Here is a 26562-nt window from a genome sequence, read left to right as displayed (position 1 = left end):
GACTATTGATGCTTATTAGTAGCAGTACCTGAACTAGTCCTACTTTTCCTAAATTGAGTTAAAAAGTGGAAAAGTTTTGTTTTGTTTTGTTTTTTTATCAAACTCTATTTTTTTATGCAGTAAAACCAAGAAACCACAGCAAAGACATTCCCATTGTCTCCAACTATGGGTGGCCCCATATTCTGGTTTCCCTGAATGGAGATTAATAATAGAATTAAAATCAAATTTACAACATTAGCAAAACTCACAAATTACCTAGTAGTACTTTTTAAAAATTTATATATTTTTTATTGATTTCAGAGAAGAAGGAAGAGGGAGAGAGAGATAGAAACATCAATGATGAGAGAAAATCACTGATTGGTTGCCTCCCTCATACCCCCGACTGGGGATTGAGACCACAACCCTGGAATGTGCCCTTGACCGGAATCAAACCTGGGACCCTTCAGTCCACCAAGCCAAACTGGCTAGGGCTGTAGTAGTACTTTTAATAATATATTTAGGATCTGCATTTTTTTAAAAAGGAAAGAATATATGAGATATATGTAGAATAGTTGAAATGGAAATACAGTTACAAATGTGAAATTAATAATTCTTTCTGGATTGAAAAGCTGACTCGTGTGAATATGTCAGTTTTTTTCAAGTTGATTGGTAAATGCAATTTTCATTTTACAAAAAAAGTTCCAAAGTTCAATAGGAAGACAACTGAGCAAAAAGTGACAGGGTATGGCAGCTTACTCTTCTGTTATATATTGAAAATGATTAGACACCATAGATTAGAGTGTGTCAGGTGTTTGAGTTATAAGTAGAGCTCTGACTCTGTTTCTGCCTCATTCTAAGCCTCATTTTCTCAACTTAATAATGAAAATCATATTAAAAATAAAACATTAAACTTGGTGAAGGTCAATTGAATTAATACACATAAAATGTTTAGCTTGGCTCAGTTGTTATCCTCAATATATTTTGGCTAATATTTTTATTAATATTACAAATAAGTTGGTGAAATGATGGAAAAAGTAAAGGGACTAAAAATACTAGAAATGTATCTAAATTTGAATTGATTATAAAGAATGGATCATAGACCCATAATTATTCAAAAAAAATTGGCTATTTGAGAAAGCACACAGCTAAATGTAATTGTCACCTCATACTTTTGGGGGAAATAAACTTCAACATGACTGAATACTGAAATGTAAAATAAGTAACCAAAACCATCAAATACGAGTAAAGACCATAAATGAATATTTTCCTGATTGGTTTATGGTTTTCTAAGCATAGAATTACTTTAAGAATTCATAATAAATGGGTAAAAGTTAAAAGCTAATTAACAAAGTGAAAAAAATAGGACTTATATTTTAATAGATTATATGAAAATTAATCCATGAGAAAAATTTTACTTCTTAGCCATCAAGGAAATTTAAGTAATTAAATGTTGAATTATCCTCTTTAATATAATTTAGCAATTACAGTATTAAGTGCTTATGAAGGTGAAGTAAGATTTCTATGCATATTATTGTATATTGATTCAGTATTTCTAGAAAGTAATTTGGCAATAGATAAAAAACCTTAAAGTGATTCTTCACTGGGAATATGAATGCATGTATATGAATAAGTGTTATCAGCTCTTTTCTTTGGATTTTATAACAATTTTATTATAATATTTTCTATTTTACAAACATCCTATTAAAAATAGAAAAATCAACATAACTAAACTATATTTTTAATAGGAATAAAAGTTAACTAATATTTTCAAGATCACAGTTTGTGTTCAATTTTCTTTTATTTTTTTCCTGCATTGCCCTCTGGTGTCCAAAATATGGATAGCTTCCGTTACCATAATTTGGTAATTGTGCTTACTTAATATGCAAAATTGCATTGTTTACAATATATAATTTAGTAATTCATTTAAATTAATTATGCTATCTAATTTAAGTTATGTAAAGAAGTTTACTCATATTGTATAATTCTCAAAAATACCCATGTTCCAAAGCAGGCCAGTCTAGATTTGAGTTCTCCTTTTTGCTGATATCAACTGCACAGCTTGAGTCCACACTTTCCCTCTATTTCTTTTACATGCAAAAAAAAAAAAAAAGAGAGAGAGAGAGAGAGATAAAAGATCATTAGAACATGTTCTAAGGAAAAATTTATATATAGAACAACTTTTGAAAAATCAAGGAATTATAAATGATGTTCAGTTTTCCCATTAGAGAATGCTTTACGACAAAGTACCCTAAAGTAGTAGTTCTGACTTTATAGGAGTTTAGAATCCATGATGAGGTAAAGGAGTGGAAATTAAAGAAAGCTGAGTGGTCAGACACATATTAAATAGGCCACTTCTCTTTCTCTGCTGTTCTAAGTGGAAGAAATCCCCTTTGGGGTTTTACTTTTAGTTCTTAATGTTTTAAGGTAAACTGTGATCCCACCAACCTTTCACAGGGAAACGTGGTGTTCCACGAAGGTGTATTACAGATGCCATTCCTGGACACAGTTACTTTCCAGGACCTTGATGTTCTCTGACTGTTGGCGTATATCAAGGCCAGCATTTTATGGTTTGTATCCCAGGTTAATCCAGTGGGCAACAGAGCTGCTCCAGGAATATTTTTTAGAATGGTTTCTTATTTAGTAGAGGACATAGAACATAAATAGATACAGCCCTCACAAAACCAAGAGTTTAGGATACCTCGTTTGAGAACTTAAGAGTTTGCTTTGGACCTAAAGTATCTTTTATTTTTTGATGTGTGTACTTGACTGTGGTATTTAATAGGAATGTTCTTTGAAATTTACTCATCATGGTTATCTCAGAGAATGTCTTTAAATATTAAACTAATGTTTGAGGGACCCTTGCAACATCCTTTTAGTGAACTTTATTGAAAGTTCAATAAGCTGGTATCGTTTATCTGAATCTCATGCATCTAGGAATCCTTTCTGATTTTGCTATTGATTATACTAATGTTTTTACTAAAATAATTTTTTAAAGGATAGAGTTATAATTGATTTAACATCTGTGCGCTGGCATCTACTTTATGCTAGGTGTTTTATACTCATTTTCATGTGACTATTTTAGTAGTGTCTGTTTGGAAAGACTACTTATGTTTGTGAATAGAGAAATATAAACACATATTACACAGGTAAAAATATAGTCACTACACTAATAGGTTTATATTCTTGATTATTGATCAGCATTTTGGACCATCTTCTAATTTTCTTAAATTACCTTCATATATTCAGTAAATATTTATAGTATACCTATTATATATCAAACATTGAGGATGCAATGTAGGATGACCATTTTCTTTGGCCATGTGGAAGAATCATTCAAGATGCCATGCAAAGAAATATGAAATGATAACTAAGATATGTTCTTATAAAAAATATGAATCTAGGCCTAAGAAAGCTTATTATGGCATGACTTGTCCCAGTCAGGGAAAGGCATGAAAGCCTTTGCTCAGGAAACAATGTCGAGGTAAGTGGGATAACGAAGTGTAGAGGAGAGGCAGAGTGCTGTAGGCAGAAGGAAGAGGCTACGTGAAAGAGAAATGAATGTCCAAGTGCCAGAGCACAGAAGCAAAGTCCCTCATGATTTCCAGGCAGATGCTCACATTATCCCCCACGCTTTCCCTGTTTCAGATGCTCACGGAGATTTTGCTCAACAGTTCCAAAAGGGACCTACTTGCTTGGATTTGGGGAAGGTCAGGGAAGGAATCAGTGTGATGTTAGCTTGAATCTGACTCTGTTGGGTTAGTTAAAGATGTATCTTTAAAGAAGTATTTTTTATTATTATATATTTTATTGATTTTTCACAGAGAAGGATAGAGTTAAAAACATGGATGAGAAACATCCATCAGCTGCCTCCTGTACGCCCCCTACTGGGGATGTGCTTGCAACCAAGGTACATGTCCTTGTCCGGAATAGAACCAGGTACCCTTCAGTCCCCAGGCTGACGCTCTATCCACTGAGCCAAACCGGTTAGGGCAAGAAGTATTTTATTTATAGATGATAAAAGCAGGGCTCATTAAATCTATTTTCACTCACCATATACTATTTCAAAGTTTTACACAGTTATGTTATTAAACTTTTGCCTTACAGTTTTTAATATACATGTGGTTTATATATTAAACATGTGATTCATAAAATAAAATCTAGGCATGTGTTACTGAAGACTACAATTTTAGTTCATGAAAATAAAACTGGTTTATTTTTCTATTCTAAAAGTAGATGAATATTAGATGTCTATGAAATGTGTACTTACCTAAGATAGACTTTTAAATGTATTATCCCTTTCCTTGGGAGAATAAGAATTGCTATATGGACTTAAATGTGGTAAGTTCTTTCTTGCATTATTTATGAGTTTTATTATGAATATAATTGTAGTCTTTCTGATGTACACCACTGAATTTATATTTAATGAATTAAATTTACATTTAATCAGTTCGTGTTAAAGTGATTTAATGAGATGTTTCACTTTCCTGTTTAAAAGCAGGTCAAGGCCAATCAGAAGACTCAGGTCTATACATTATTCAATACTCATTTTCTACATAACATAATTTTATGGTGTCTAGTTTAACTAAATCAGTTAATAACATTTCCTATAACTATACCTAATAATTTTCTACAGTTAAACATTTTGCTATTAATATATTGGCAAATTTTTTTACTTTCTAACATGGTAATTCTCATTTAAAAATATATATATTTTAAATGGTCTTTTAGGCCGAGACCGGTTTGGCTCAGTAGATAAAGCTTCGGCCTGCGGACTGAAAGGTTCCAGGTTCGATTCCGGTCAAGGGCATGTACCTTGGTTGCGGGCACATCCCCACTAGGGGGTGTGCAAGAGGCAGCTGATCGGTGACACTCTCTCATCAATGTTTCTAGCTCTCTATCCCTCTCTCTTCCTCTCTGTAAAAAATCAATAATATATATATATATATATATATATATATATATATATATATATATATATATTTTTTTTTTTTTTTTTAAATGGTCTTTTAGGAGAATGGACACACACACACACACACACACACACACACTCAGAGAAACATGGATGTGAGAGAGAAAATGGATTGGTCAAGCCCTGATTGGGGTTCAAACCTAAAACCTAGGTATGTGCCCTGACTGGGAATCGAGCTGCCACCTATGGTACAAGGGATGGCGCTTCAACCAACTGAGCCACACCAGCCACAGCCTCCCATTCTTTTATTGTCAAAATGAAATGTGTAGATTAAAATTGTGTCATATTATCAAAGATTGAAAAGTAATGAACGAGGCAGTAGGAGTTACAACATTCAAATGTATAGACAACAGTAAACTATACTGGCAGTTTATTCTCATATATATGATGAACCTGAAAGTAGTGCTCACTGTTAAGGCAAGAACTCAAAGTACCTGTGCAGGACATTTTACTTGTTATTTAATATCTACTTCCTCCAAACCATCTCTCCTCTTACTCCACCCTGATGACCTTGCCTCATTGTTCACTGGGGACAAAACTGTCATCTGTTTAACACCCCCATTATCTGTGCTCGGCCCCCACTCTTCTTTCCTAGAACAGGTAGTCAACACACGTTTTCCTGAAGGATCATTGCTATAGCTGCCAGCTGTATTCCCTCTTTCCCCACCTTCACAAGAACTTTTATTTTTTTTACATTTTTCTACAGCATGTTCCAAAGAAATGTATACACATTTTAACAGCTGATTCTATTACGTTTTGAAAATGAAATACAGTTTAATAAGCACTGCCTTTATAATTATTCAAAATGTGTGTACATTTTTTTGGGACACCCTAATTTTCTACATCTTTTTCTCCCTTTTCTCTTTACTATCGATCCTCTCCTGCTCTATTGAACCTTCATTTTAAAGAAGCCCTTCCTTGACCCCAGAGTTATGCTTACAGGCACTTCTCTCTCTTGCTTCTCTGCTCCCCACCCAGGGCTCTCTGAAGGTGATCCTCTGTACATGCGTCACCTCCTGTTGTTCTGCAGCGCACTCCACTGAGCTCAGCCTGCACAGCCTGTTCCGCCTCATGTTCTCTGTCTGCAGCTGCAATGTCATCTTCTTGACTATTTCTCTCTCTCTCCTCATCTAAGACCGTCCAATCCTCTCATTTCTTTCTTGTCTCCATGGGAATGTAATTCTTACTCAGTTTCCTCAAGGGCTCTTCCCCTACTTTCAATTTATATAGTTTTAAACCCAATGTCTATGCTGAAGGTGTTTTTTGTTTGTTTTCTTAACTTTAACCAGAACTTCTTTTAAATGTTCTGATTTATTGACATCTCCATTTGCATATCTCTCTTGTATTAAAAACTCATTCTGTGCTTCCTTTCCCTGTAAGTCCTCTAGCTACTCCTTCAGCTCTCCAGCCACCCAGATGCCCATGTCAGAATCTGACAAGCATTCAACATCCCACAAAAAAAGAGGCAGTAAGCACCAACCATACGTGCCCCAAATTGAAAAGATAATCATGATCACCAATTCCACCAAGCACTCTGAAAGGTATTCACATAATTGGATATTTTCCAAAAAGAAAAGAACAATAGGAGTAACTGCAGTAGATCCAGAATACTGAGATGAGTATGAAGGACGTACACAAATAGCAGAGTTAATACATGACAGGACGATCCTACTCCTCTCAGTATTCTGGATCTTACTGCAGTTACTCCTATTGTTCTTTTTGGGAAATATCCAATGAATTACGTGAATACCTTTTATAGTGCTTGGTGGAATTAGTGATCATTCTTACCTTTTCAGTTTGGGACACGTATGCTTGGTGTTCATCCTCTACTCTTACTGCCTCTTTGTTGACCAGGGACACATCCCTTCCAGCAGTCATTCTCAGCAGTGTTCTCTTGCCTTTTGCTTGCCTCCAGATTTCACTGAATTCTGCAGAGAACCTCAATAGTGATAGTTCTAAAAACCTACCAGGTGTTCTTGTCACTTTCAGATTTCCTGTTTTAATCCTTATAGGAAGACTCGACTCTCAAATTTCAAAGTGATTAAACTTCTCTTCCTGTAACTCAGTGTACTATTTTTCTGTCTAGCTTTTCCTTAAGAGCACAAGTAAAATACTCAGTTTCTCCCTTATCCTGCATAGGCATCATCATTTCATTTCTGGATTCTGAAGACATTTCATTATATATTGGGGTTCCCTTCCTTCCTTCCTTCCTTCCTTCCTTCCTTCCTTCCTTCCTTCCTTCCTTCCTTCCTTCCTCCTTCCCTTCCTTCCTTCCTTCCTTCCTTCCTTCCTCCTTCCCTTCCTTCCTTCCTTCCTTCCTTCCTTCCTTCCTTCCTTCCTTCCTTCCTTCCCTCCCTCCCTCCCTCTTTCTCTTTCTTTCTTTCTTTCTTTCTTTCTTTCTTTCTTTCTTTCTTTCTTTCTTTCTTTCTTTCTTTTTCTTTTTTGTCAGAATTCTCATAAAATTTGAGAGCTGGAAAGGATTGTATATAAATAAAATCCCAAATTTATAATCAGGGAAACCAGGCTTCGGGAGGTAAGTGACAGGCTCAGAGTTCCAATATAACTTCATAGCTTAGGTGAAAATTTCTACTTGATCTTTGGTATACCTTTGTTACCAATCTATTCTACCTTTTTTCTTTCTTTTTTTTTTTTTTTTTTAAGAGAAAGTAATCCACTGGGATTGAGAAGTACAAACAACAAATTCAAAGAAAATTACATGGTTGATTTAAAGTTCATTTATATGTTCACTATTTTATCTTTTTCAGTTTAACAGCAACGCCCAGGATGTAAGCTGTTTTCAGCACCTTGTACAAGCAAATGTAAGAAACAAGAAAGTACTGAAAGACGCCGTGAATAATATCACAGCGAAAGGGATTACAGATTATAAGAAGGGCTTTAGCTTTGCTTTTGAACAGCTGCTTAATGTAAGTAGAAATACCAACCCTTTTTCTCTTTCATTATTGAACTGCAGTTGCTGAATGTCAATATCCTGAGAGTTAAAGCTACCTAGGGTTAGATAACAGTGCTCTTTTTCATTTGTTTAGAAAGCGGATGTGTCCAGGCAGTAGAAATCTTTGAGCTACTTTTATTTTTTCTAAATTCAAATTCAAAAGGTATACAAAATGAATATTTTCTTGTCCTTTTATATCTTCTATCATATTTTCAGAATAGGTTTAAAAACATATTAATAAGGTCATTTAATTTTGCATAAGCACTTAAAACTTAATTGGCATAATTAGAATATCATTTATTTTTCCTTCTATCAATTGCTACATTTTTTTTGGAAATTTGTTCTCTTAATCATCAAATAGTTAGTAGAAAGATTTTAGTTTTAAACATCTACTTTGGGTATTTGAATTGTTCCTAAGTGTACAGAAAGGTCAAAATGGTAGGCAGTACGTTGAGAGGGAAAATAAGTCCCAAGCAGGAATTCCTCGGGGAAGAGTCCCCTGAACTAATCACCACCCATCCATGTCTGCAGTGAGACTATTGGACACTGCCTGCCTACTCCCTGACACTGTGGACTGTATTTTCAAATGGCCGTGCCCTCCTTTTCATTCTGAACCAGCTGAGAGCAGAAGTTGTATTTTCACATACAGTTCTGTATCTCTCAAGAGACAGTGTTTTCACCCTGTTTGAGAGTGAGGACCTAACCGTTCTTCTGTACCTTGGTTTTTTTCCACTTATACAGTGGAGGTCACCATCACATGTACATCAGATGGTTGTGGGCAGGGTTGTTTACAGTACCTGACACACAGTAATCCTGGTGTACTGTAAGCTGTTGGGCTGGTGTTGGAGTTAAGATCATGATTACTATAATAATGACTAGTAACATGGCTGGTACAGAATCAGCACGTAATTCCTAACGTTATTTGCTGAATCAGAAAAGCCCTTACAGGTGGTCTTTTCTTCAAATTTGACTTTGTTGTACCCTAAGTGAATCTTCTAAACAGTTTTTGAGATGTCTGATCAGTTGGTCCATCCATTTGGTTCATTCAGCCAATATTTGTGAGAGTCGCACAATTTCCTGTCACAGCACCAGAGCTGGAATTACAGAAATAATCCAGACCATCTGCTCTTGAGAAGCTCCAGCATACACTAAACCATTATCCCAGTTCAACGAGTTAGGGCCATCATGGGGCATTCCGAGTGTGCTTCTGGAGCAGCATGGAGGAGGAATTCAGTTTACCCAAAGGGCATCGGGAAGGTGTGGCCTTCCCTTGAAAACAGGATTTTTGAGCAGTGACTAGAATCTGGGTAGGTAGCCAATAGAGGGGAAATCATTTAAGATAAAAAGAACTACATGGACAATTGCCAGATTTACATGGAACCTTGCGGGGATTGCAGGCTGTTTGGCCATGGCTGGGGCATAGCAATATAGGAGCAGGATGGAAATGGAAAGACCATGAATTGTCAGTTAATGGAGTGTTTAGGAGCCAACAAAATGGCAATGCTATGGAAATGACATGCTCTAACTAGTGTTTGGGGTTAAGCTATGGTAGAAATCCTGGTGTTGGAATAGGAGTGACAGGGTAACTGGACCAGGGGAAAAGGTTGGTGAGTGGCAGGAGGGATTTGGGTGATTCTAAGTTCTGTTAAGGAGATCACTAAGTAGATAATGGCACAGGAATCTAGATAGAGGGAAGATGAGGGTAGAAAGAGCTCAGTTTGTTATGTTGACTGTTCGATAAGCAAGGGAGGAGACGGAAAGGCAAAGCAGATCAGCCCTCAGTTTGAAGGGAAGTTCTATTTGGTAAAAACGCATGCTTGTTAAATGATGTATGTTCACTAACAAAAAGATGAAAACTTCAAAATTTAAATGTAATTGGCCACTAGATTCAGATATATCCCTTCTGTAGAAAAGGAATATAACTTTTAAGACTAATCATTATTTATCCCTTGAGTCAGTAATCAGGTTTTTGGGATTGGCAGGTTCATTATTCTTCTCAGCGTTTGTTCATTAAGCTGGCTTCCTTCCCTCTTATTCAGGTTTCACTTGTGAAATGCTGAGGTGTCTCCAGCCTAATGTACAATTTCAGAGGCAGTCTCATTAGAGGCGCCACATTAATTCCCAGACTCATTGCTAGTTGCTGATAAAATATAACTTTACTTCTCTTGGCCTCTGGTGCTGCCTGCACCACCATTGTAAAGGAGTTTTAATATGTCTCAGTTATTCCTGGAATAAATCTCAAATGTTCTGCTTTCCACGTGTCCCTTAGGTATTGCACTTCTTCATTTTAAAGTAATTTCCCTAAATGTCACAGCCTGCCTTATTCACAATTGAAGCACATTTTGTTATTTCAAACCCTCCTAGTCCTCTTATTATCATGTAATGCCACTCTCTGTTTTTCAGTAAATCCTTGCAAGGTTTACCTTTGAGATCACTGAAGCAGGCATCAAATAGAATTAGACATATCATTTTCCTCATAGAAAGCCTTAAATTAAGATTTGAATTATTCTTCAGGTAGCGTTTTATAAGATGTCACCAAATACATGGAGATGCAATTTTCAAAACATTTTTATTGAGTGCATATGTAATAGATGCTGCTCTGTGTCCTGGCCATGCAGGGATATAGCAAAGAAGGTTATGAAATAATATATTAAAGCAAATCAAGTTATTGGAATAGTCATGTTCTTTATTTTATTTAATTCATTACAAGCCAGTCAGGTATAGCTGTGTGACTGTATGACTGTGTGATTCTTTAGGTAATTGCAAATCCACTGAAAAGTTCCTTCGATGTACTTTGCTTTATCAAAAGTCCTGAGAAGGCTGCTTCTAGGAAAAATCATGTCGAAAACAAAACATTTTATTTCCATTTTTCGTGTGTCCTAATTTCTCTCTCTTGGGGAAGGTTATTATGTATTTGTACCAGTATCCAAATGATCAGCACAACCCAGTGTGATGTTTGCATTTAGTGATAAAATACCTCTACAACTCTAAGGAAACTGAGTCCTGTGGTAAAAATTTTACTTATCACTTTTATGAGACAATTTTTTAAGTACATATTTATTTTGCCCATTTTTAATATGCAGATCAAAAAGACAAATCATTAGGGAAAATAATTTTAGTTAAGGGATTTTGACACCTTTCACAGAGTATTTTGATAATAAAATATGTAATTTTTTGTATAGTGAAAATTTTAGACAGTTATATTCAAAGAGAAGAATCACGTTTGAATGGGACAAATTGTATTAGTCAATTCTTGTGTTTTCACAATGCTTGGATGAAAGCTTTAATTGACAATCTTCTAATGCCTATTCAATGGGGTGAGATTATATGAAACAGGATTTTTTCATCAATAAAGCAAAATGTTGTTTTTCTTAGCTGGTCTAACAGGAAATGGGGTATATCTTTTTTTAAAATAATATAGAGCATGGTCCTCCAATAGCTTAATTATCTCCTGGATAACTTCAGGATGGATATATATATATATATATATATATATATATATGTGTGTGTGTGTGTGTGTGTGTGTGTGTGTGTGTGTGTGTAATTTAAGGGCCAGGTTAATGTGCTGTATGGTGACCACAATCATATATGCTGTTGAACATTTGGGATATGCCTGGTCTGAACTGAGATTTGAAGACCTATTATGAAAGAAAAAGTATATGTTATCTGAAGAATTTTTATATTGATCTCATACTTAATTGACAATATTTTGGATGACCAAGTTAAATAAAATATATTGTTAGAATTAATTTCAGATATTCTTACTTTCTTTAACATGGCTATCAGAAAGTTAAAATTACAAATAAGGTGTATCTCCATTGACAGCACTAGGCTGGCTAGGGCGTTGGCATTTTGAAAGAAGCTGAGCATTCATAAATTAATTTTAAATTAAACACTTAACACAGAAACACACTTTGCAACAGTAAAAAGGCTGCCATTATCTTTGCAGACTTCAAAGAAGCCCATATTTCTAAATTAAATTCACCAGAGTGGTCTTTTGGTGCTAATCCATTGTTCTCCTAAGTCTGTCTCCTTTGGGACCTTAAAGTTCAAGTGATTTACACTAGGAATTAAGTCTTTCAGGATTAAAGTCTTTCAGAATACGTGTGGCAGGTGTGAGAAAATAGCAGAGGCTATTCTGAGAATAGGTATGAACATTTACAAAGATATGAAAGAGCATTGGTGTTAGGGATTAACTGGGAGTTTATAATTTCAGAAATGTAAAGTTAATAAAATAAAGTAGGATGAAGGAGGAAAGGAAGGGAAAATATTTGTAAATAGTTTAAAAGTATATGTGAAAAGGTATGAACAATTTTTATTAATATTGTTTGTTTCTGGTTTAAATTATAGGGGGGGAGAAATGACAACATAACTATTAATTAATTTAAAATCTATGAATTAATCACTGGAAAATTATTGTGTTCTAGGCATTTAAAAAAAAAGATACTGAACAAAAACAGACAGGGCTTCTACCCTCATGGTCCTTACATTATACAAAGCCAACAATGGGCAAGCAAATAAGATATCTGAAATAAATATTAGTATAGAATGCTGTGAAGAAGATACAGCCTCAGGTAGCTTTGGGGAAAGTTCTCATTGATAAGATGACATTTAATCAGAGACCTGAAGGAAGTTGGGGTCTCGGAGGTCTGGGGCAGGGGTGGGGGCTGAAGGGAAGGCTCTGTAAGGGGATGGGCCTGGGCTGATCCAGGAACCAGATCTTAGAATAAACATACTGGGCATACATTGTCCTCATTACTTGCATCCTCTTCATGCTCTTTCCTGTGCTTTATATTTCTGCCTTTGATTATGAATGACATACATGTATTTTTTTACAGTACAACGTTTCCAGAGCTAACTGCAATAAGATCATCATGCTGTTCACGGATGGAGGAGAGGAGAGAGCCCAGGAGATATTTGCCAAATACAACAAAGACAGAAAAGTGAGTGCAATTTTATAACCTTTTTTTTTTTAATATTCACCTGAGGATATGTTTTTTTATTGGTTTTTAGAGAGAGTGGAGGTGAGGGAGAGAAGGAGAGAGAAAGAGAGAAACATCACTTGAGAGAGAAACATTAATCAGTTTCCTCCCAGAGGTACCTGGACCAGGGATTGAACCCTCAACTTAGGTATGTGTCCTGACCAGGAATCAAATCATGACCTCCTGGTTCATAGGTCGATGCTCAACTTCTGAGCCATGCCTGTTTTTAGCCAAGCTCAGTTTTTTAAACAAAGGCATTTTGTGACATGCTACACCTCAAATTAAATGATTCACATCACATTTACTTTTGTAAAACTAATGAAACTCTCATATGCAATACTGCTGAATTTCTGTTAATATATTGTCTATTGTGCTTTAAGGACATTTCCTTCTCTTAAAACACACATCTTTTGTCAATACCAAAGCAACTTTGAAAATTCAGTAGTTAGCCCTTAGTTTATATGATTTTTAAATAAATTTTATTTTCATTTAACCTAAAAATTAAGATGTTCTTGAAGTTCATTTTTCCCCCTAACATGAGAAAACTTCATTAAACACATATTATTCTCCTGGTATTACCATGTTCTGTAACTCCTAAGTGAAAATAGATGATGACCAACAAACACTCTTAATTCAGTTCTACTTTTGAATGTTTTTGCATTTTGTTCAGATAGCATTTACATATTTAATTATTTATGTCAAGGACATATGTGTGCATATAGCACATAGATGTATATGTTAAAAATAGAATATATCTGTATAAGGTGTTTAAGGAAGATTTTTTTTTTAACCATCTTCACATATAGCTTCAGATGGTTGTAGATGAATTGAATAATCTTTTCTGACTTCCTCTCCTCATTCAAACTTCCCAATCTTCCATGCACCTACCAACCCTGTCAGGCATTTGCAGCCCACAGACCCTGATGTGGAAGATAGTTGTCTCTGTTTGTTATTTTTTTTTAATAAAATATATTTTATCGATTTTTACAGAGAGGAAGGAGAGAGATAGAGAGCTAGAAACATTGATGAGAGAGAGACATCAACCAGCTGCCTCCTGCACACCCCTCAAAGGGGATGTGCTCACAGCCAATGTACATGCCCTTGACCGGAATCGAACCTGGGAGCCTTCAGTCCACAGGCCGACGCTCTATCCACTGAGCCAAACCGGTTTTGGCTCTCTTTGACATTTAAGAATATGTATGATAGACTAATTCCATACCTGCTCAATTAATATTTGTTACATAGTACACTTATCAACTCAGAATTTCACTAGCCATATGATCTTTCAAATGCCCAATGTGTACAAATGAAATTTGATAGATTTCATTTGTACACAAAGTCTATATTTGATTATAACTTTGTTTAAAGTATGCTCTTTTAAAAAAATCATTTGTAGCTTAAAAATACCAAAATTATAGTCATGAAGAAAGTTTTATTAGCTTTAGAAAAAATCTGAAAACTACTCTTTGAATGCTACTTTTCTCCTAAGCCTCTTGCTTGGCATTAATATGGCTGCTAAATGCTTCATTTACAATCATTTTTCATCCAGTTGACATCAGAAATCACTCAGAGCAGCCTGGTAGGTGTGATGAGGTGCATCCGGGGAACTGATGAATGATGCTACAGATACATAGCACAATTTAATGAGGCCAAAAGTTTGAGCGTTAGAACAGAATGTTTGGGTTCTTTCTGTATTACTCTTGGGGATTACAGATAGGTGCAGCTTTAAAACCGAATCCATGTTAATCTCCTTGCACAGCTGTTTCAAATTAAAGTCAATTCGCTTCCTAATCTTTACCTGCAGCAATGCCATTCCTTAGGGTTCACCCATGTGTACGAGACATCCTTAAAATTGTGCCAAAAGGAAAATGAACTCTCTCAGAGAGTCCAAACAAATGAAGAAAGAAAAGTAAAACCAGACGCAGAGCTGAAAGATAATCTCCAGGCCCAGCAAAATTAAGATAGTGGCTCTTCTGTAGACTGGCAAAAGGGTTGGTTAGCATCACACATTTAAGCTTGTCTTGCCAGTTAAAAAATTGTTCTCTGATTCTTAGCTTAATTCTCAGAATTAAAAAATGAAAGACAGTCAAAATTAATAAAATGGGCATTTCAAAACAACTAGTAAATGGATGAGAACAAGTGGAGAAAAGCATATGATAAAAGGGGAATAATTTTCAAAATTAAGAGTGATTAGCCATAAAATTATAATCACCTGACAATAGATACATTATTTTTTAAATTAAATAAAAAGATTGGCAAAGTCTGTCCTAATGTTCTATCACATCCAAAGTAGTGAGATATACTCTATACCCTATACGATTTTAAAGCAAATCACAAGTGGCTGATTCTGTGTATGTGTTTTATATGATAATAGTGAAAATTTTCAATATTTCAACAGATGGTAGGGAAAATTATTCACTGAAAATAATTCATTGTCTTCTCTCTTATCTCTCTGTGGCTTCTTTAAAAGGCAAGAATAAAGCCTTTAGAATGAATCTTCAAACATATGATAATAAGAGCATTAAGATGTGTAAATTTTTTAATGTGTTTTTATTTCAAAAAGGAAGAGAGAGTGATGAGAGAGAATCACTGATTAGCTGCCTCCTGCATGCTCTGACTAGGGGTTGAACTTGCAACCCTGGCATGTCCCCTGACTAGGTATCACACATGACCTCCTGGTACATAGGTCGATGCTCAACCACTGAGACACAGTGGCTGGGCCAGATATGTAAAATCACTTAATACTATTTAACAAATGCACTGCTTCTAACATATCTGTAATAAAACTTTTCTAAAGAGTTTTATTACAGATATTTTGACACTTTCAACAGTTTCCAAATGATTTTTAATGTTAGAACAGGAACTACACCTTATTAATAAAATCAAATATATTATTTTATGCCAGAGTTACTGGATAGCTGAGAGCAATAATTGTAATGTAAGAACAGCCGTGCCAGTAGAGAGATTATCAAAGGCAGGTTTTGTGCATGTGTGTGTAATTGTGTCCTCCTTTTTAACAAGTTTGTTTCTTTCTGAATAAAGTTAATGTTGACAGTTACCTAAATTAAGGAAAACATTATCAGACTAGAGGCCTGATGCATGAAATTCATGCAAGAGTAGGACCACACAGCCCTGGCTACTTCGTGGCCCACTCTGCCTAGCACTCATTCTGGAGAGTCATTCTGGAAGATCATTTCCCCCATCTAGTCTAATTAGCATATTAGCTCTTTATTATATAGGATGTATTTCCTTTAGTCTTGAGTAATATTACTTATTACTCAATAAGTAGAGAGAAAGGAGAGGGATAGGGAGCTAGAAACATTGAGAGAGAGATTTTGTAATTTTTAATATCTAAAACAAATCTGTTGAAAAAATGAGGTTAAGTATTAATGAAGCAGAAAGCGTATAATATAGCATAAACCTCAGAGTATAGAAACTGCACTTGAAGTAATTTCTAGGAAGAACTATATCACCTGCAATTGGGATTGCCCATTGTTTGAGTTAAAACATCACACTGGAGAAGGCATTGCGTTCTCCTTTTTCTGTGGCTGCCTTTTTGGTAGATGAACAGCTCTGTTTACAATATATCTCTGTAGGTGTCTTCCTTACCCAGTCTTTCTAGGGTGGCCCCTTCCCTCAGAAACTCCCTTAGCATTTTCTATGTCAGCAGCCTTTTTTTTGTTTTGTTTTCTTTTCCCCAGGTTACCATTTTTAATTTTAATAAAGTACTTGTTCACTCTTTAATTTGAACTTCCCTTTATTATAAGATAGGGTTTGTGTTAGTTTATAAGCCAACCATTGAACCCTTATGGTTAGCACAGTGCTTGACTCAGTAGTCGCTACATGGTTACTGACATATTTGATATCAGTGAATATGCAATAAATATGCACCTGAGGTAAACTATAAGAAATTCATAAATGTCATGAAAAACCGATAGCTTTGCTCTTTTAATGGGAAGTCACTTAAAACAGTATTTGTCTTGCCAAAACTGGTTTGGCTTATCGGATAGAGCGTAGGACTGCGGACTGAAAGGACCCAGGTTCGATTCCAGGCAATGGCATGTACCTTGGTTGCAGGCATGTCCCCAGTAGGGGATGTGCAAGAGGCAACTGATGGATGATTCTCTCTCATCGATGTTTCTAACTATCTCTCTCTCTCTCCCTCTCTGTAAAATATCAATAAAATATATTAAAAACAAACAAAACAAAAAAAATTTGTCTTATAATTGGAATGTGGAGGAAAATTGACGGTTTATTCTTACACATCATCTTATATGTAGGGAGGATTTAAGTTTATATAAAAATGATTGTATCAATGGCAGCTTTCCATTGACCCTAATCAGTCCAACACTTAGTTTTTCATGAGGATTTTCATTATTAGTGTCAGTAAAGTATTTGGCATTACTCAAGAGTAACATCTGAAATAAGTCACTATATTGCTTATTTTCTGATATCCCAGCTGACAGCAGTCTTTGCAGAGTTACAAATTGCTTGGAAATGCCATGGGCCTGTAACTTATTCTTTCCTTATAAAGTATTACAAATGAACGTAGAAGGAGGGGGTACTCAATCTCTTCTTATAATCTGATCATGTAAGGGTAATTCATTATAATTGTTGTTTATCAATTAAAAATACCTACATAATCCCAAGTCATGTATCTGTGTTATGCACTCACATGTAAGATATGAGAGAAAAATATCTGCTTCTTTTAGATAAAAGTAGATAACTATTGCATTTTGTTTTTCTTATTAAAGTTGTTTCATATTGTTAAATCCAACACACATCAATTACATTATTGCTTTGTCAGACCCTTAGAAATTCTGTACAGACATATCTCATAGGAACAAAATGACATTTAGACAATATTAGACTTTTTTTATTTAGAGCTATTGTTAAATGTAAGAGAGTGAGCCAAATTTGTTCCTTTAGAGGGGTATTATTTTGAGGAATTTCAAGTTCATTTTGAGGATGAAAGGCTAATGTCCCACTAATGGGAAATATTGCCTCTTTGAATTCTGATGGTTTGACTTCAGAAAACATTCTAGTTATCATTGTCTCTGTTATAATTATTCTCATCTTCATTACCATAGCTAATATGTACAGAGCTCACAATTTTCCATATAATATAAATGCTTTACATGTATCACATCATTTTCAACTGGATTAATCATATAATAAAAGCATTTTTATTATCATCCTCATTGCCATTTTGGAAATTAGAAATCCAAAATTTGAGAAGTAACTTGTTGAAAGTCTCACAGCTATTAAGTGACAGAATCAAGAGTTTAGATGATCTACAGTCCAAATCTCAGAGCCTTATGTGGGATGTGCCTGGCTGGTCCTCTGTCTCTCTCCTCTCCTGGGCAGCCCTGTGGCTATGCCAGTCATCATTTGTCCACCCATTCGCCTTCCTTCTTGTTGGACAACAGAATTTTACCACCGAAGGACATGCTTCCCACAGCTTTAACAAAGATGGATGAAACTAAGCTGTCGAAACTAAGCTGTCAAAACTTTGCAGGCTGCAAGTACCTTTCAGATCACTGGGCTTTATAAATTCATCGTGAAAAGGGTATTTAGACATTTTATTTACTTTATAATACTATAAAACGAGAGATATGGGCTATTCAAATGCTCTGGATTCTGAAATCTTTGTGAGTTCTGGAAACCACTGCAAAATTTTCTCCTAAAATACTCAGTCCAATCTCATATTTTTAGAGGCGTAAAGCCAAAAATTTTAGTACACATAGTAAATTAATAAAACGCATTTTTGACATCATTTTTTCTAACATGTTTCGATAGCCGAAGTTCTTATTTTAGTTTTATTGGCTTTCTTCTTAGTCTCATTTCCATTATTCCTTGGAGATTTGCCTAATGCAAATTAAACTTGAACTCTGGGTAACTGATAATTGCCGAGGTGACAGTTTCCAGTAACTGTGTTCTGCTGGGAAATGAGAAATTCCTATGACTTTTTAAAATAGGCTGACCCTGTGGCTTTGGAAAAATCTTAATTGACAACAAGTATTTTATTCTTCAACAAACAAAACAAAATAAAGAGATTAGCAGAAGCCCAGTATTATAGGATAATGTTAGAAATCATTTGCGAATTATAACAAATCAGTAATGTATTTTAAATAACAAAATTTGTTAATTAAAAGCTTTCTCTGTTTTAAAAAAAAAGACTTGATGTATCATCTTTATATTATTGGAATATAATTTCTCTATTCAGAGAAAAATTGGATTTGGAAACAACTAAAGGCCAATTATGAGAGTTTGAGGCTCATAAGAACTGGTGTTTAATTGTTTTCAGTTTAATTTTATTAAATATGCTCTCAAATTACTATCGCTTCTATGCATATCCTTATGCTTATACAACTATACATGAGTCAAGAGTTATAAGAATGTTTTTTATTCTTTAAGAATTAATGCAGTATATAAATGATACATGAATTAAGTATACTTTATTTTGCCTGAAAAAAATTGTTTAACTCCATTGAGCAAGTATAAATAACATTAAAAAAGGTCAAGGATTTACCATAATATAATGAAACTGCCCAGATTACAAAATTCAAGATAGCATGAGTCCTGTTGTGTCTCTGATCTCTTATAATTAATTGATTTACATGTCAGATAGCATGACATATGTCTTAGATCCCTCTGGTAAGAAATTGAGACCACTCCTTTGACTATGGGCTTTCTTTTTTTATTTAACATATATTTATTTCCATTTATTTATAAGACACTAACTAGATACAATAGATAAAATAATGCAATCTTGGAATTGTTTTTACCTAATTCAATGTTTATTTAACACTACTTTCCCATAGTGTTTCTGTTAAAGATCTCGGCAACAGCATTTTCAAAACATTTTTCAAAGCCATCTATGATTGTATGTCTCATATGTATGTACCTCACAAAAGTGAACATTTGAAACATGAACCTGTTGAAAATCATACAGATTCGTTAAGGAACATTTAACAAATTTTCTAGAATATTTTATTAAGGAAAGAAAATTTTCAGTTTGCATTTGTTATGTGAATCTAATATTGTGATTATAAATGTACCATGCAGCATGAGTAAAGAATTTTTTTTTTACAAAAGTTGACTTTGTCTTGATATAGAGTTAGTTTAAATTAATTTGTTTGAGACTTTAGATAAAATACATAGCTTGTGTGAGTACATATTAAGGATTTTGAGTTATTTTGGGTCATTTTATTTGCTTTTATGTAAGACCATCCAAATGCACTAATAAGAAAAGAACCTTAAAAGTATATGTAATTGGGAATGTAGTTTACCTTGATTTTTAAATTGTGCGTATTCCAAGGAATCACTTTATTTTTCCTCTATCTAAATTATAGCTAAATATGAAGTGTGAATTTCAAAAAGTGGAAACCATGAGAAGCAGGGCATAGAAATCATCTCTGTGGATTTGGGGATCTGGAATTTTAGAGTGAGTTCATTATTCCACAGGGTGGCAGTAATATAATATAGAATAGAAAGAATACCATCTCAAGTCCAAGAGGAAAGTCAGTATGCAAAAAAAAAATCCATATTTTAAATTTCATGAATTCATCATGTACATTTACTATAACATGTCTATTTCACATGTCTATGAAGTTAAAATTCTTATTTCATAATTATCTATTATATATTAAAGCAAAATTAGACATAGTTATGGCATCTGCAAGTGAAATTTTATTGATTTTTTTCATTGTCATATAAGGAATTTAAATTTTTAGATAATTTTTAGTATACTTTTTCTGAATCAAATATATATTTTTAAATTATTTCAGAAAATTCTAAGATAATCCGAAATCATTAACTATATACATGAATCTGATTGATGTATATGTATGTATATGTGTGTGTGTATATCCATCAAGAGAAAAATGAGAATCTTAGTTATAATAGAAAGATGTTGTAAATATTATAATGATAAGGTAGTTGCAGAAATTATTTAAATGCTACATTTTATAGTCTTGAAATTTTATTACCCACATGGAGTTTGGAAAATTTCAGAAAGGAAAGTATCTTTAAAATGTTGACAGTAGCCCTGCTGGTGTGGCTCAGTGGATTGAGCATCTAAGAGGTTACTGGTTCAATTCCAGGTCATGTCACATGCCCAGGTTGCAGGCTAAATCCCCAGTAGGGAGCGTGCATGAGTTAGCAGATTGATGTGTCTCTCTTGTGGATGTTTCTAGCTCTCTCTCTCCCTCTCTTTAAATAAAAAAAAATTAAAATATTTACAGTAAGTAAACTATAATTGAAAAATAAAAAAAATATAATGCTTTATAAAGATAGAATTTTTTTTAAATGTTGACAATAAGGTATATACATTTGTTATATGGGAATGATTCAATCAGTTAATGTTACATTAAAAAAAAACAACAAGGACCTATGTGAAAAATGAACAAAGATAGATGGGGGAAATTAGCGTGCTTTAAAATTTTATAAAATTTTAATTATGACAGAAAGTATACTTCCACACCCAGCTCTGATCCTGAATCTCTTAATTTGGACTTCTGAGGTCTCCAGGGTAGTAGGCAAAACTTTTGTAGTAAATAAAAGTTACAAGTTTTTGTTTTGTTTTTTAACTCATATTTTTTTTTGGCTGACTTGGACTATTTGATGAATAACATCACTTAAAATAATGACATGGTATGTCTAAGTTTAACGTGTATGCCTCTATGTTATTAGAAATTGTTGCCTGGAAGAGACATATTAGTTGTGTTCACTTATTTCTTTTTAATGAAGAGTGTTTTATGGAAATTTTTTTTCCTGGAACACTGTTGTGAGAACAGGAACAATGAGAGAAAGCAATGCTTTCAGTTGAAAAGTGGAGACAAGCTTTCACGTGTTAATTATGAAGACAATCCCCAAGTGCTTTCTGGAGCATCTGGGTTTTTTCCCTGCCCTGGATTCACGTGACAATTGTTTAGGGGATAGCACTGAAATCGAGTCATCCGTAGGTGGCCAGCCTGTTTATATAAAAGTATTTCCATTTAGGAGCAAGTTCAACTGTATAAGCAGTAAGGCGCCATTGAAATATACAGGCAATAATAATAATAATAATAATAATAATAATAAATATATATATATAATAAAATTATATATAATAAAATTATATGTTTGTGTTTGCAGCCTAAAATGTGATACGATTGAAGAATTTAAGAAAATGAACCTTGTGTTTTAAGAGAGGGATAAGTGTCATTAGTCACCAACTTGTGTTAACCTAGAACCAGGCGTTTGTTCTTGCAACTTGAGGTGATTAAAACTCAGCCATGTCCACTGAATGGCTCCCTACATAACAAGCTAAGGCAAACCTAGACGGCTTACGGGCGGCTCGCATGAAACTTTATAAGTGAAACAGCAACATCCCCAATGTACATTTTTGGGCAGGGGTTGTTATAACGTGGTTTCTGTGTGGCCGAGACAAGTGAGAGAACAGAGAACAGATGTGAAATCTCTTTTGAGACTTGAGCTCTGCAATCATGTGGAAAAGATGAAACAGATGAAACAATTAGAAAATGTCAATTCAAACAGTCAATCGACATGAATTAGGGAAAAGCTCTTAACATAGTTCAAACCAGAACATGAAAATCATGGAAAAGTGATTTTCTGCATGTTTATCTTTAGAAAGAGCTGAAATGTGGAACTTAGAATATTGGTTTATATTACTAAATTGGTAAAAATCACCCATGTTAAATAGCCAGTTTATCAAATACTTGTTAGCATCATTAAATTTGTCCTCTACACTTTTACAGTATTATTTAAATTCAATGCCTTTCAATAAATACTTAAATTACTATAATTTAAGAACCATCTTAATTAAATTTTTAAATCTTTGCATATTTTAATATTTTATAACATGTTAGAAACTGCCTATTTTGATTTTCTTTAAAAATCCTAGGAGCTTATTTTATATATATATATATACACCAACCATCTTTTATAGAAAATAAGTAATATAACTAGCATAATCATACCTATGCATCCTGAATATTTCCACAGTGTGAAAGTAGTGAAAACATCACTAAATGTAATTGCCTTAAGTAACTAAAGTATAATGACCTCCATTATGTATATACTAGAGGCCCAGTGCATGACATTGGTGCACTGGAGGGGGGGTACCTCAGCCCACCTGCACCCTTTCACATTCTGGGAGCCCTCGGGGCATGTCCATGGGGAGCGGGCCTAAGCCGGCAGTCAGACATCCTTAGCACTGGGCTCGCCAGCCATGAGCCTGGCTTCTGGCTGAGCTGCACTCCCCCTGTGGGAGTCCCTGACCACCAGGGGCAGCTCCTGCATTGTGTGTCAGGTCAGTGTGTGTAATAGCAACCGGTCATTCCGCCATTTGGTAGACTTGCACTTTACCCTTTTATTATATAGGATTTTTATCACTACATACCTATAAAGCATGGGGAAATTTTTATTGTGCACTGACTAGATATATGAATAATATGTTTTAACCAAGCAAAACAGGTGAACTTAGATTGGACCTGAAACATGCTGTTTCTACTAATAAAATCTTAGATATGATTCTGTCATAGGATCCGGATATGGTGCAGGGCACCTTTAAATGTCATAACTGAAGTCTGTGGTGATATTTTTTCCCCCCTGTTGTCTGCTGCCTTCCATAATGCTGTTCTGGTGTCAACTTTTCTTGTCACATTAATCAACTATAAAAAAACATGATTTTATTTATTTTTTTTACTTTAGTTATATTGTTGTGCAGTTTAATTAAAGAGTATGCAGCCTAACAGATACCTAAATTTTTATTCACCAGGTACGGGTATTCACATTTTCTGTTGGTCAACATAATTATGACAGGGGACCTATTCAGTGGATGGCCTGTGAAAATAAAGGTAACATCTATTTTCATTACCACATTTTATTAGACAAAATAATAATTTGGTAGTTGTAGTTCTACATATTACTATTTAAAATAATCTAAAGTTGTAGCTAATTTTATAGGACTCAACACTAGGATGAGATGCTGACAATGTTTTCTCTGAAAAATATACAGCACAACAGACTTTTTTGTTATATTATATAAAAATTCCTCAGACACTGGTCCTATTGTACATTCATAAAAAGATATATTAAATGATACTTAATCATGCTTATTAAATATAACCTTATGTGAAAAACTAAGAACGAAAGAATAGCTGAATTACCTAAAACTTAAACATAAGAAAGTGTGACATATGTTTATTTTTGTCTGCATAAGTTATTATTGTTTTAAAAATGTATTTTATGCATTTCTAAATAACTCATATCTTGTGTAGTAAGTTCATATTTCCTTTGTTCTCAGGAAAATATAAGATGTTACTTGAAAAATAAACAGTAATCACACAGCAATGGAAATATCCTAAATGTATTATTAAAGTTATATTTAGGCACATATTTTATATAAATATAATTAACAGGTTCACTACTGCTTTGTAGACAAGTTATTTTGTGCAATGTAAGATAATGTAGCAACATTTATCTGTAATGAATACACAATAATAAAAAATTTTCTAATTTATTGGTGGTAATATTTTACTGTTTGCACAATTAAGGTGAAAAAAAATGTTTTTCTTACAAAGCCATAAATAATTGCATGAAGTTTTCTATAATATATTTTCATAAATATGTATACATATGTTTCAGGTTATTACTATGAAATTCCTTCCATTGGAGCAATAAGAATCAATACTCAGGTACAGTTTTTCAAACCTTGATTAAGTTATTATTCTCAAAGTATAAGGTATTTTCTGAATTATATTTGCTCAATATGCAGAAAATAGGTGGAAATGAAAATATTTTACATAGTAAGTTTACATTTATACATAATATTACATTCGTAACAAAATGATGAGTATTATGGTAATGTATTGTTGTTTTTTATTTCTCACCCAAGGATATGTTTTTATTGATTTTAGAGACAGAGGAAATAAGAGGTAGAGAGAGTGAGAAAATATACATTGCTGCCTCCTACCACAGATAGAACCTGAAACCTGGGTATATGCCTTGTTGGGAATCAAATCCATGACCCTTTGATGCACTGTGATGTGGCTCCACCCAACTGAGCTATACCAGCCAGGGAATCATGTATTGCTCTTTATTCCATTAGGATTTCAAGGGTTCTAAAACTCAAACATGAAATATATAAGTATATTATTCTTTTCAGATATGAAAAATATCATACAAAACAAATAAAATCGAAGTTACTAATAGTCTCATCTCATGTAATTTGAACTTGATTCCATTGCAGATAATTTAAGTGAGTTTTTTTCCAGTTGTAGGTATCATATAGAAAATGAAACAATAATTATTCTGGACAAATTATATAAGTTCTTACTGAGAATGTATATCCCCAAATAACCCCTGTAGATATATTTACCTGTTTAAAATAAACATACATCAAGGAGATGACTTTTTCTACAACCGTTCATTTAAAAACATGACTGGTCAGTAACTTTATACATTGAAACAATAAAGTTCATTTAAATATGTTTATTTGTAAGTGTTCATAAATTCCTGTTTGAAATCATAGCTCAATTTTGAATATAACTGAAGGTCTATAAAATAGACTAAGTCAAAATTTAGCATAAATAATGTGGGATTTGTGGAAATGAATACTGAATACATTGAATGTTGAAATGAAACAGCAGCTGCATTTGAGTCTGATGTCTAGATTTGGCACAGTATTTCATTTATTTTTATATGTTTAAATGTAGATTTGAATTTCAGCCAAACAATCCATGATATGAAAGCAAATACGTGGCTGCTTTATTATTTCAAATTTGTGCAGTTCCATCCAGTAAATCACAGAGCCTAAAATAGTTTAGATTAACATAAAACAATTCACAAGGAACATATTTCACTTATCATTGGCTCTTCCATAGAAAGATAATGTTTTGATTGTTACTAGGAAAAAGTGGGGTAGATATCTTTTATAAATAATATAAGTCAAATAATGTTGACTCAGAGTATGTAGTTATACCATTTAAGGAGTACCCAAAGTCGGAATTGAATGATTATATACTTACTGTCTTAATAATTTTGACCCCATTTTTAACTCTAGATAATTTTTCTTCAATGGAGATGATTTTCTTAACACAGCATTTTTAATTTTTAACTATTTAATTTTTTTTAATATATAGGAATATTTGGATGTTCTGGGAAGACCAATGGTTTTAGCAGGAGACAAAGCTAAGCAAGTTCAATGGACAAATGTGTACCTGGACGCACTGGTAAGAGACTAGCTGTTCAGCAAAAACCGTCATAACAGAAGCAGACTTCTTTGTAGATGACATTTCTCTTTTCCATGTCATTAAACCTTAAAAAAAAAAAAAAAAAACTATCAACATTTTTAAACTACAATTTAGGTAATTTAAATATGAAGCTAAACTTGTATAATAGAGAACCACAAATAGAAAGTGTTATCTCTTTTACAGTTGATCCATTAAGAATGTAAAATTTCCAACCATGAACTTATGGGCATGTCAGTAACTTGTTGAATGGCTATGTGAAACGTGCTGAAAGTCTTGTGAATTAGTACCTATTACTACAGGTTTTGAACAAGAATTTTGAAGTATTTTAAAAGTAGACCTCACATTAGCAGAAACATTTATAGTTTTGGTAAATCAAGCTAGATTTAAAAAAAAAATCTTAGAAATACATGCAGTTAGACAGCC

The 26562-nt window shown here is 33.8% G+C and overlaps 1 protein-coding gene across 5 annotated transcripts in view; it reads left to right on the top strand.

Moving 5' to 3' along the window:
* The window catches only part of CACNA2D1 (calcium voltage-gated channel auxiliary subunit alpha2delta 1), a 333502-nt gene that overhangs the window by 251808 nt on the left and 55132 nt on the right, over positions 1-26562 (top strand). For all 5 annotated transcript variants that reach the window (XR_014796169.1, XM_084897069.1, XM_084897071.1 and 2 more), the window contains exons 11-15: positions 7714-7872; positions 12737-12841; positions 23664-23742; positions 24533-24582; positions 26029-26118. Coding sequence is in view for 4 of the 5 variants with exons in the window: in XM_084897069.1 (XP_084753195.1) it covers positions 7714-7872; positions 12737-12841; positions 23664-23742; positions 24533-24582; positions 26029-26118 (483 nt within the window). In the remaining variant the exon portion in view is untranslated. The remainder of the gene's footprint in view (positions 1-7713; positions 7873-12736; positions 12842-23663; positions 23743-24532; positions 24583-26028; positions 26119-26562) is intronic.

This window comes from Pipistrellus hanaki, assembly GCF_964339955.1.
Source record: "Pipistrellus hanaki genome assembly, chromosome: 10".
Taxonomy (NCBI): domain Eukaryota; kingdom Metazoa; phylum Chordata; class Mammalia; order Chiroptera; family Vespertilionidae; genus Pipistrellus; species Pipistrellus hanaki.
The sequence above is the reverse complement of the archived record's forward strand: the minus strand, read 5'-3'. Positions and strand labels throughout refer to the sequence as shown.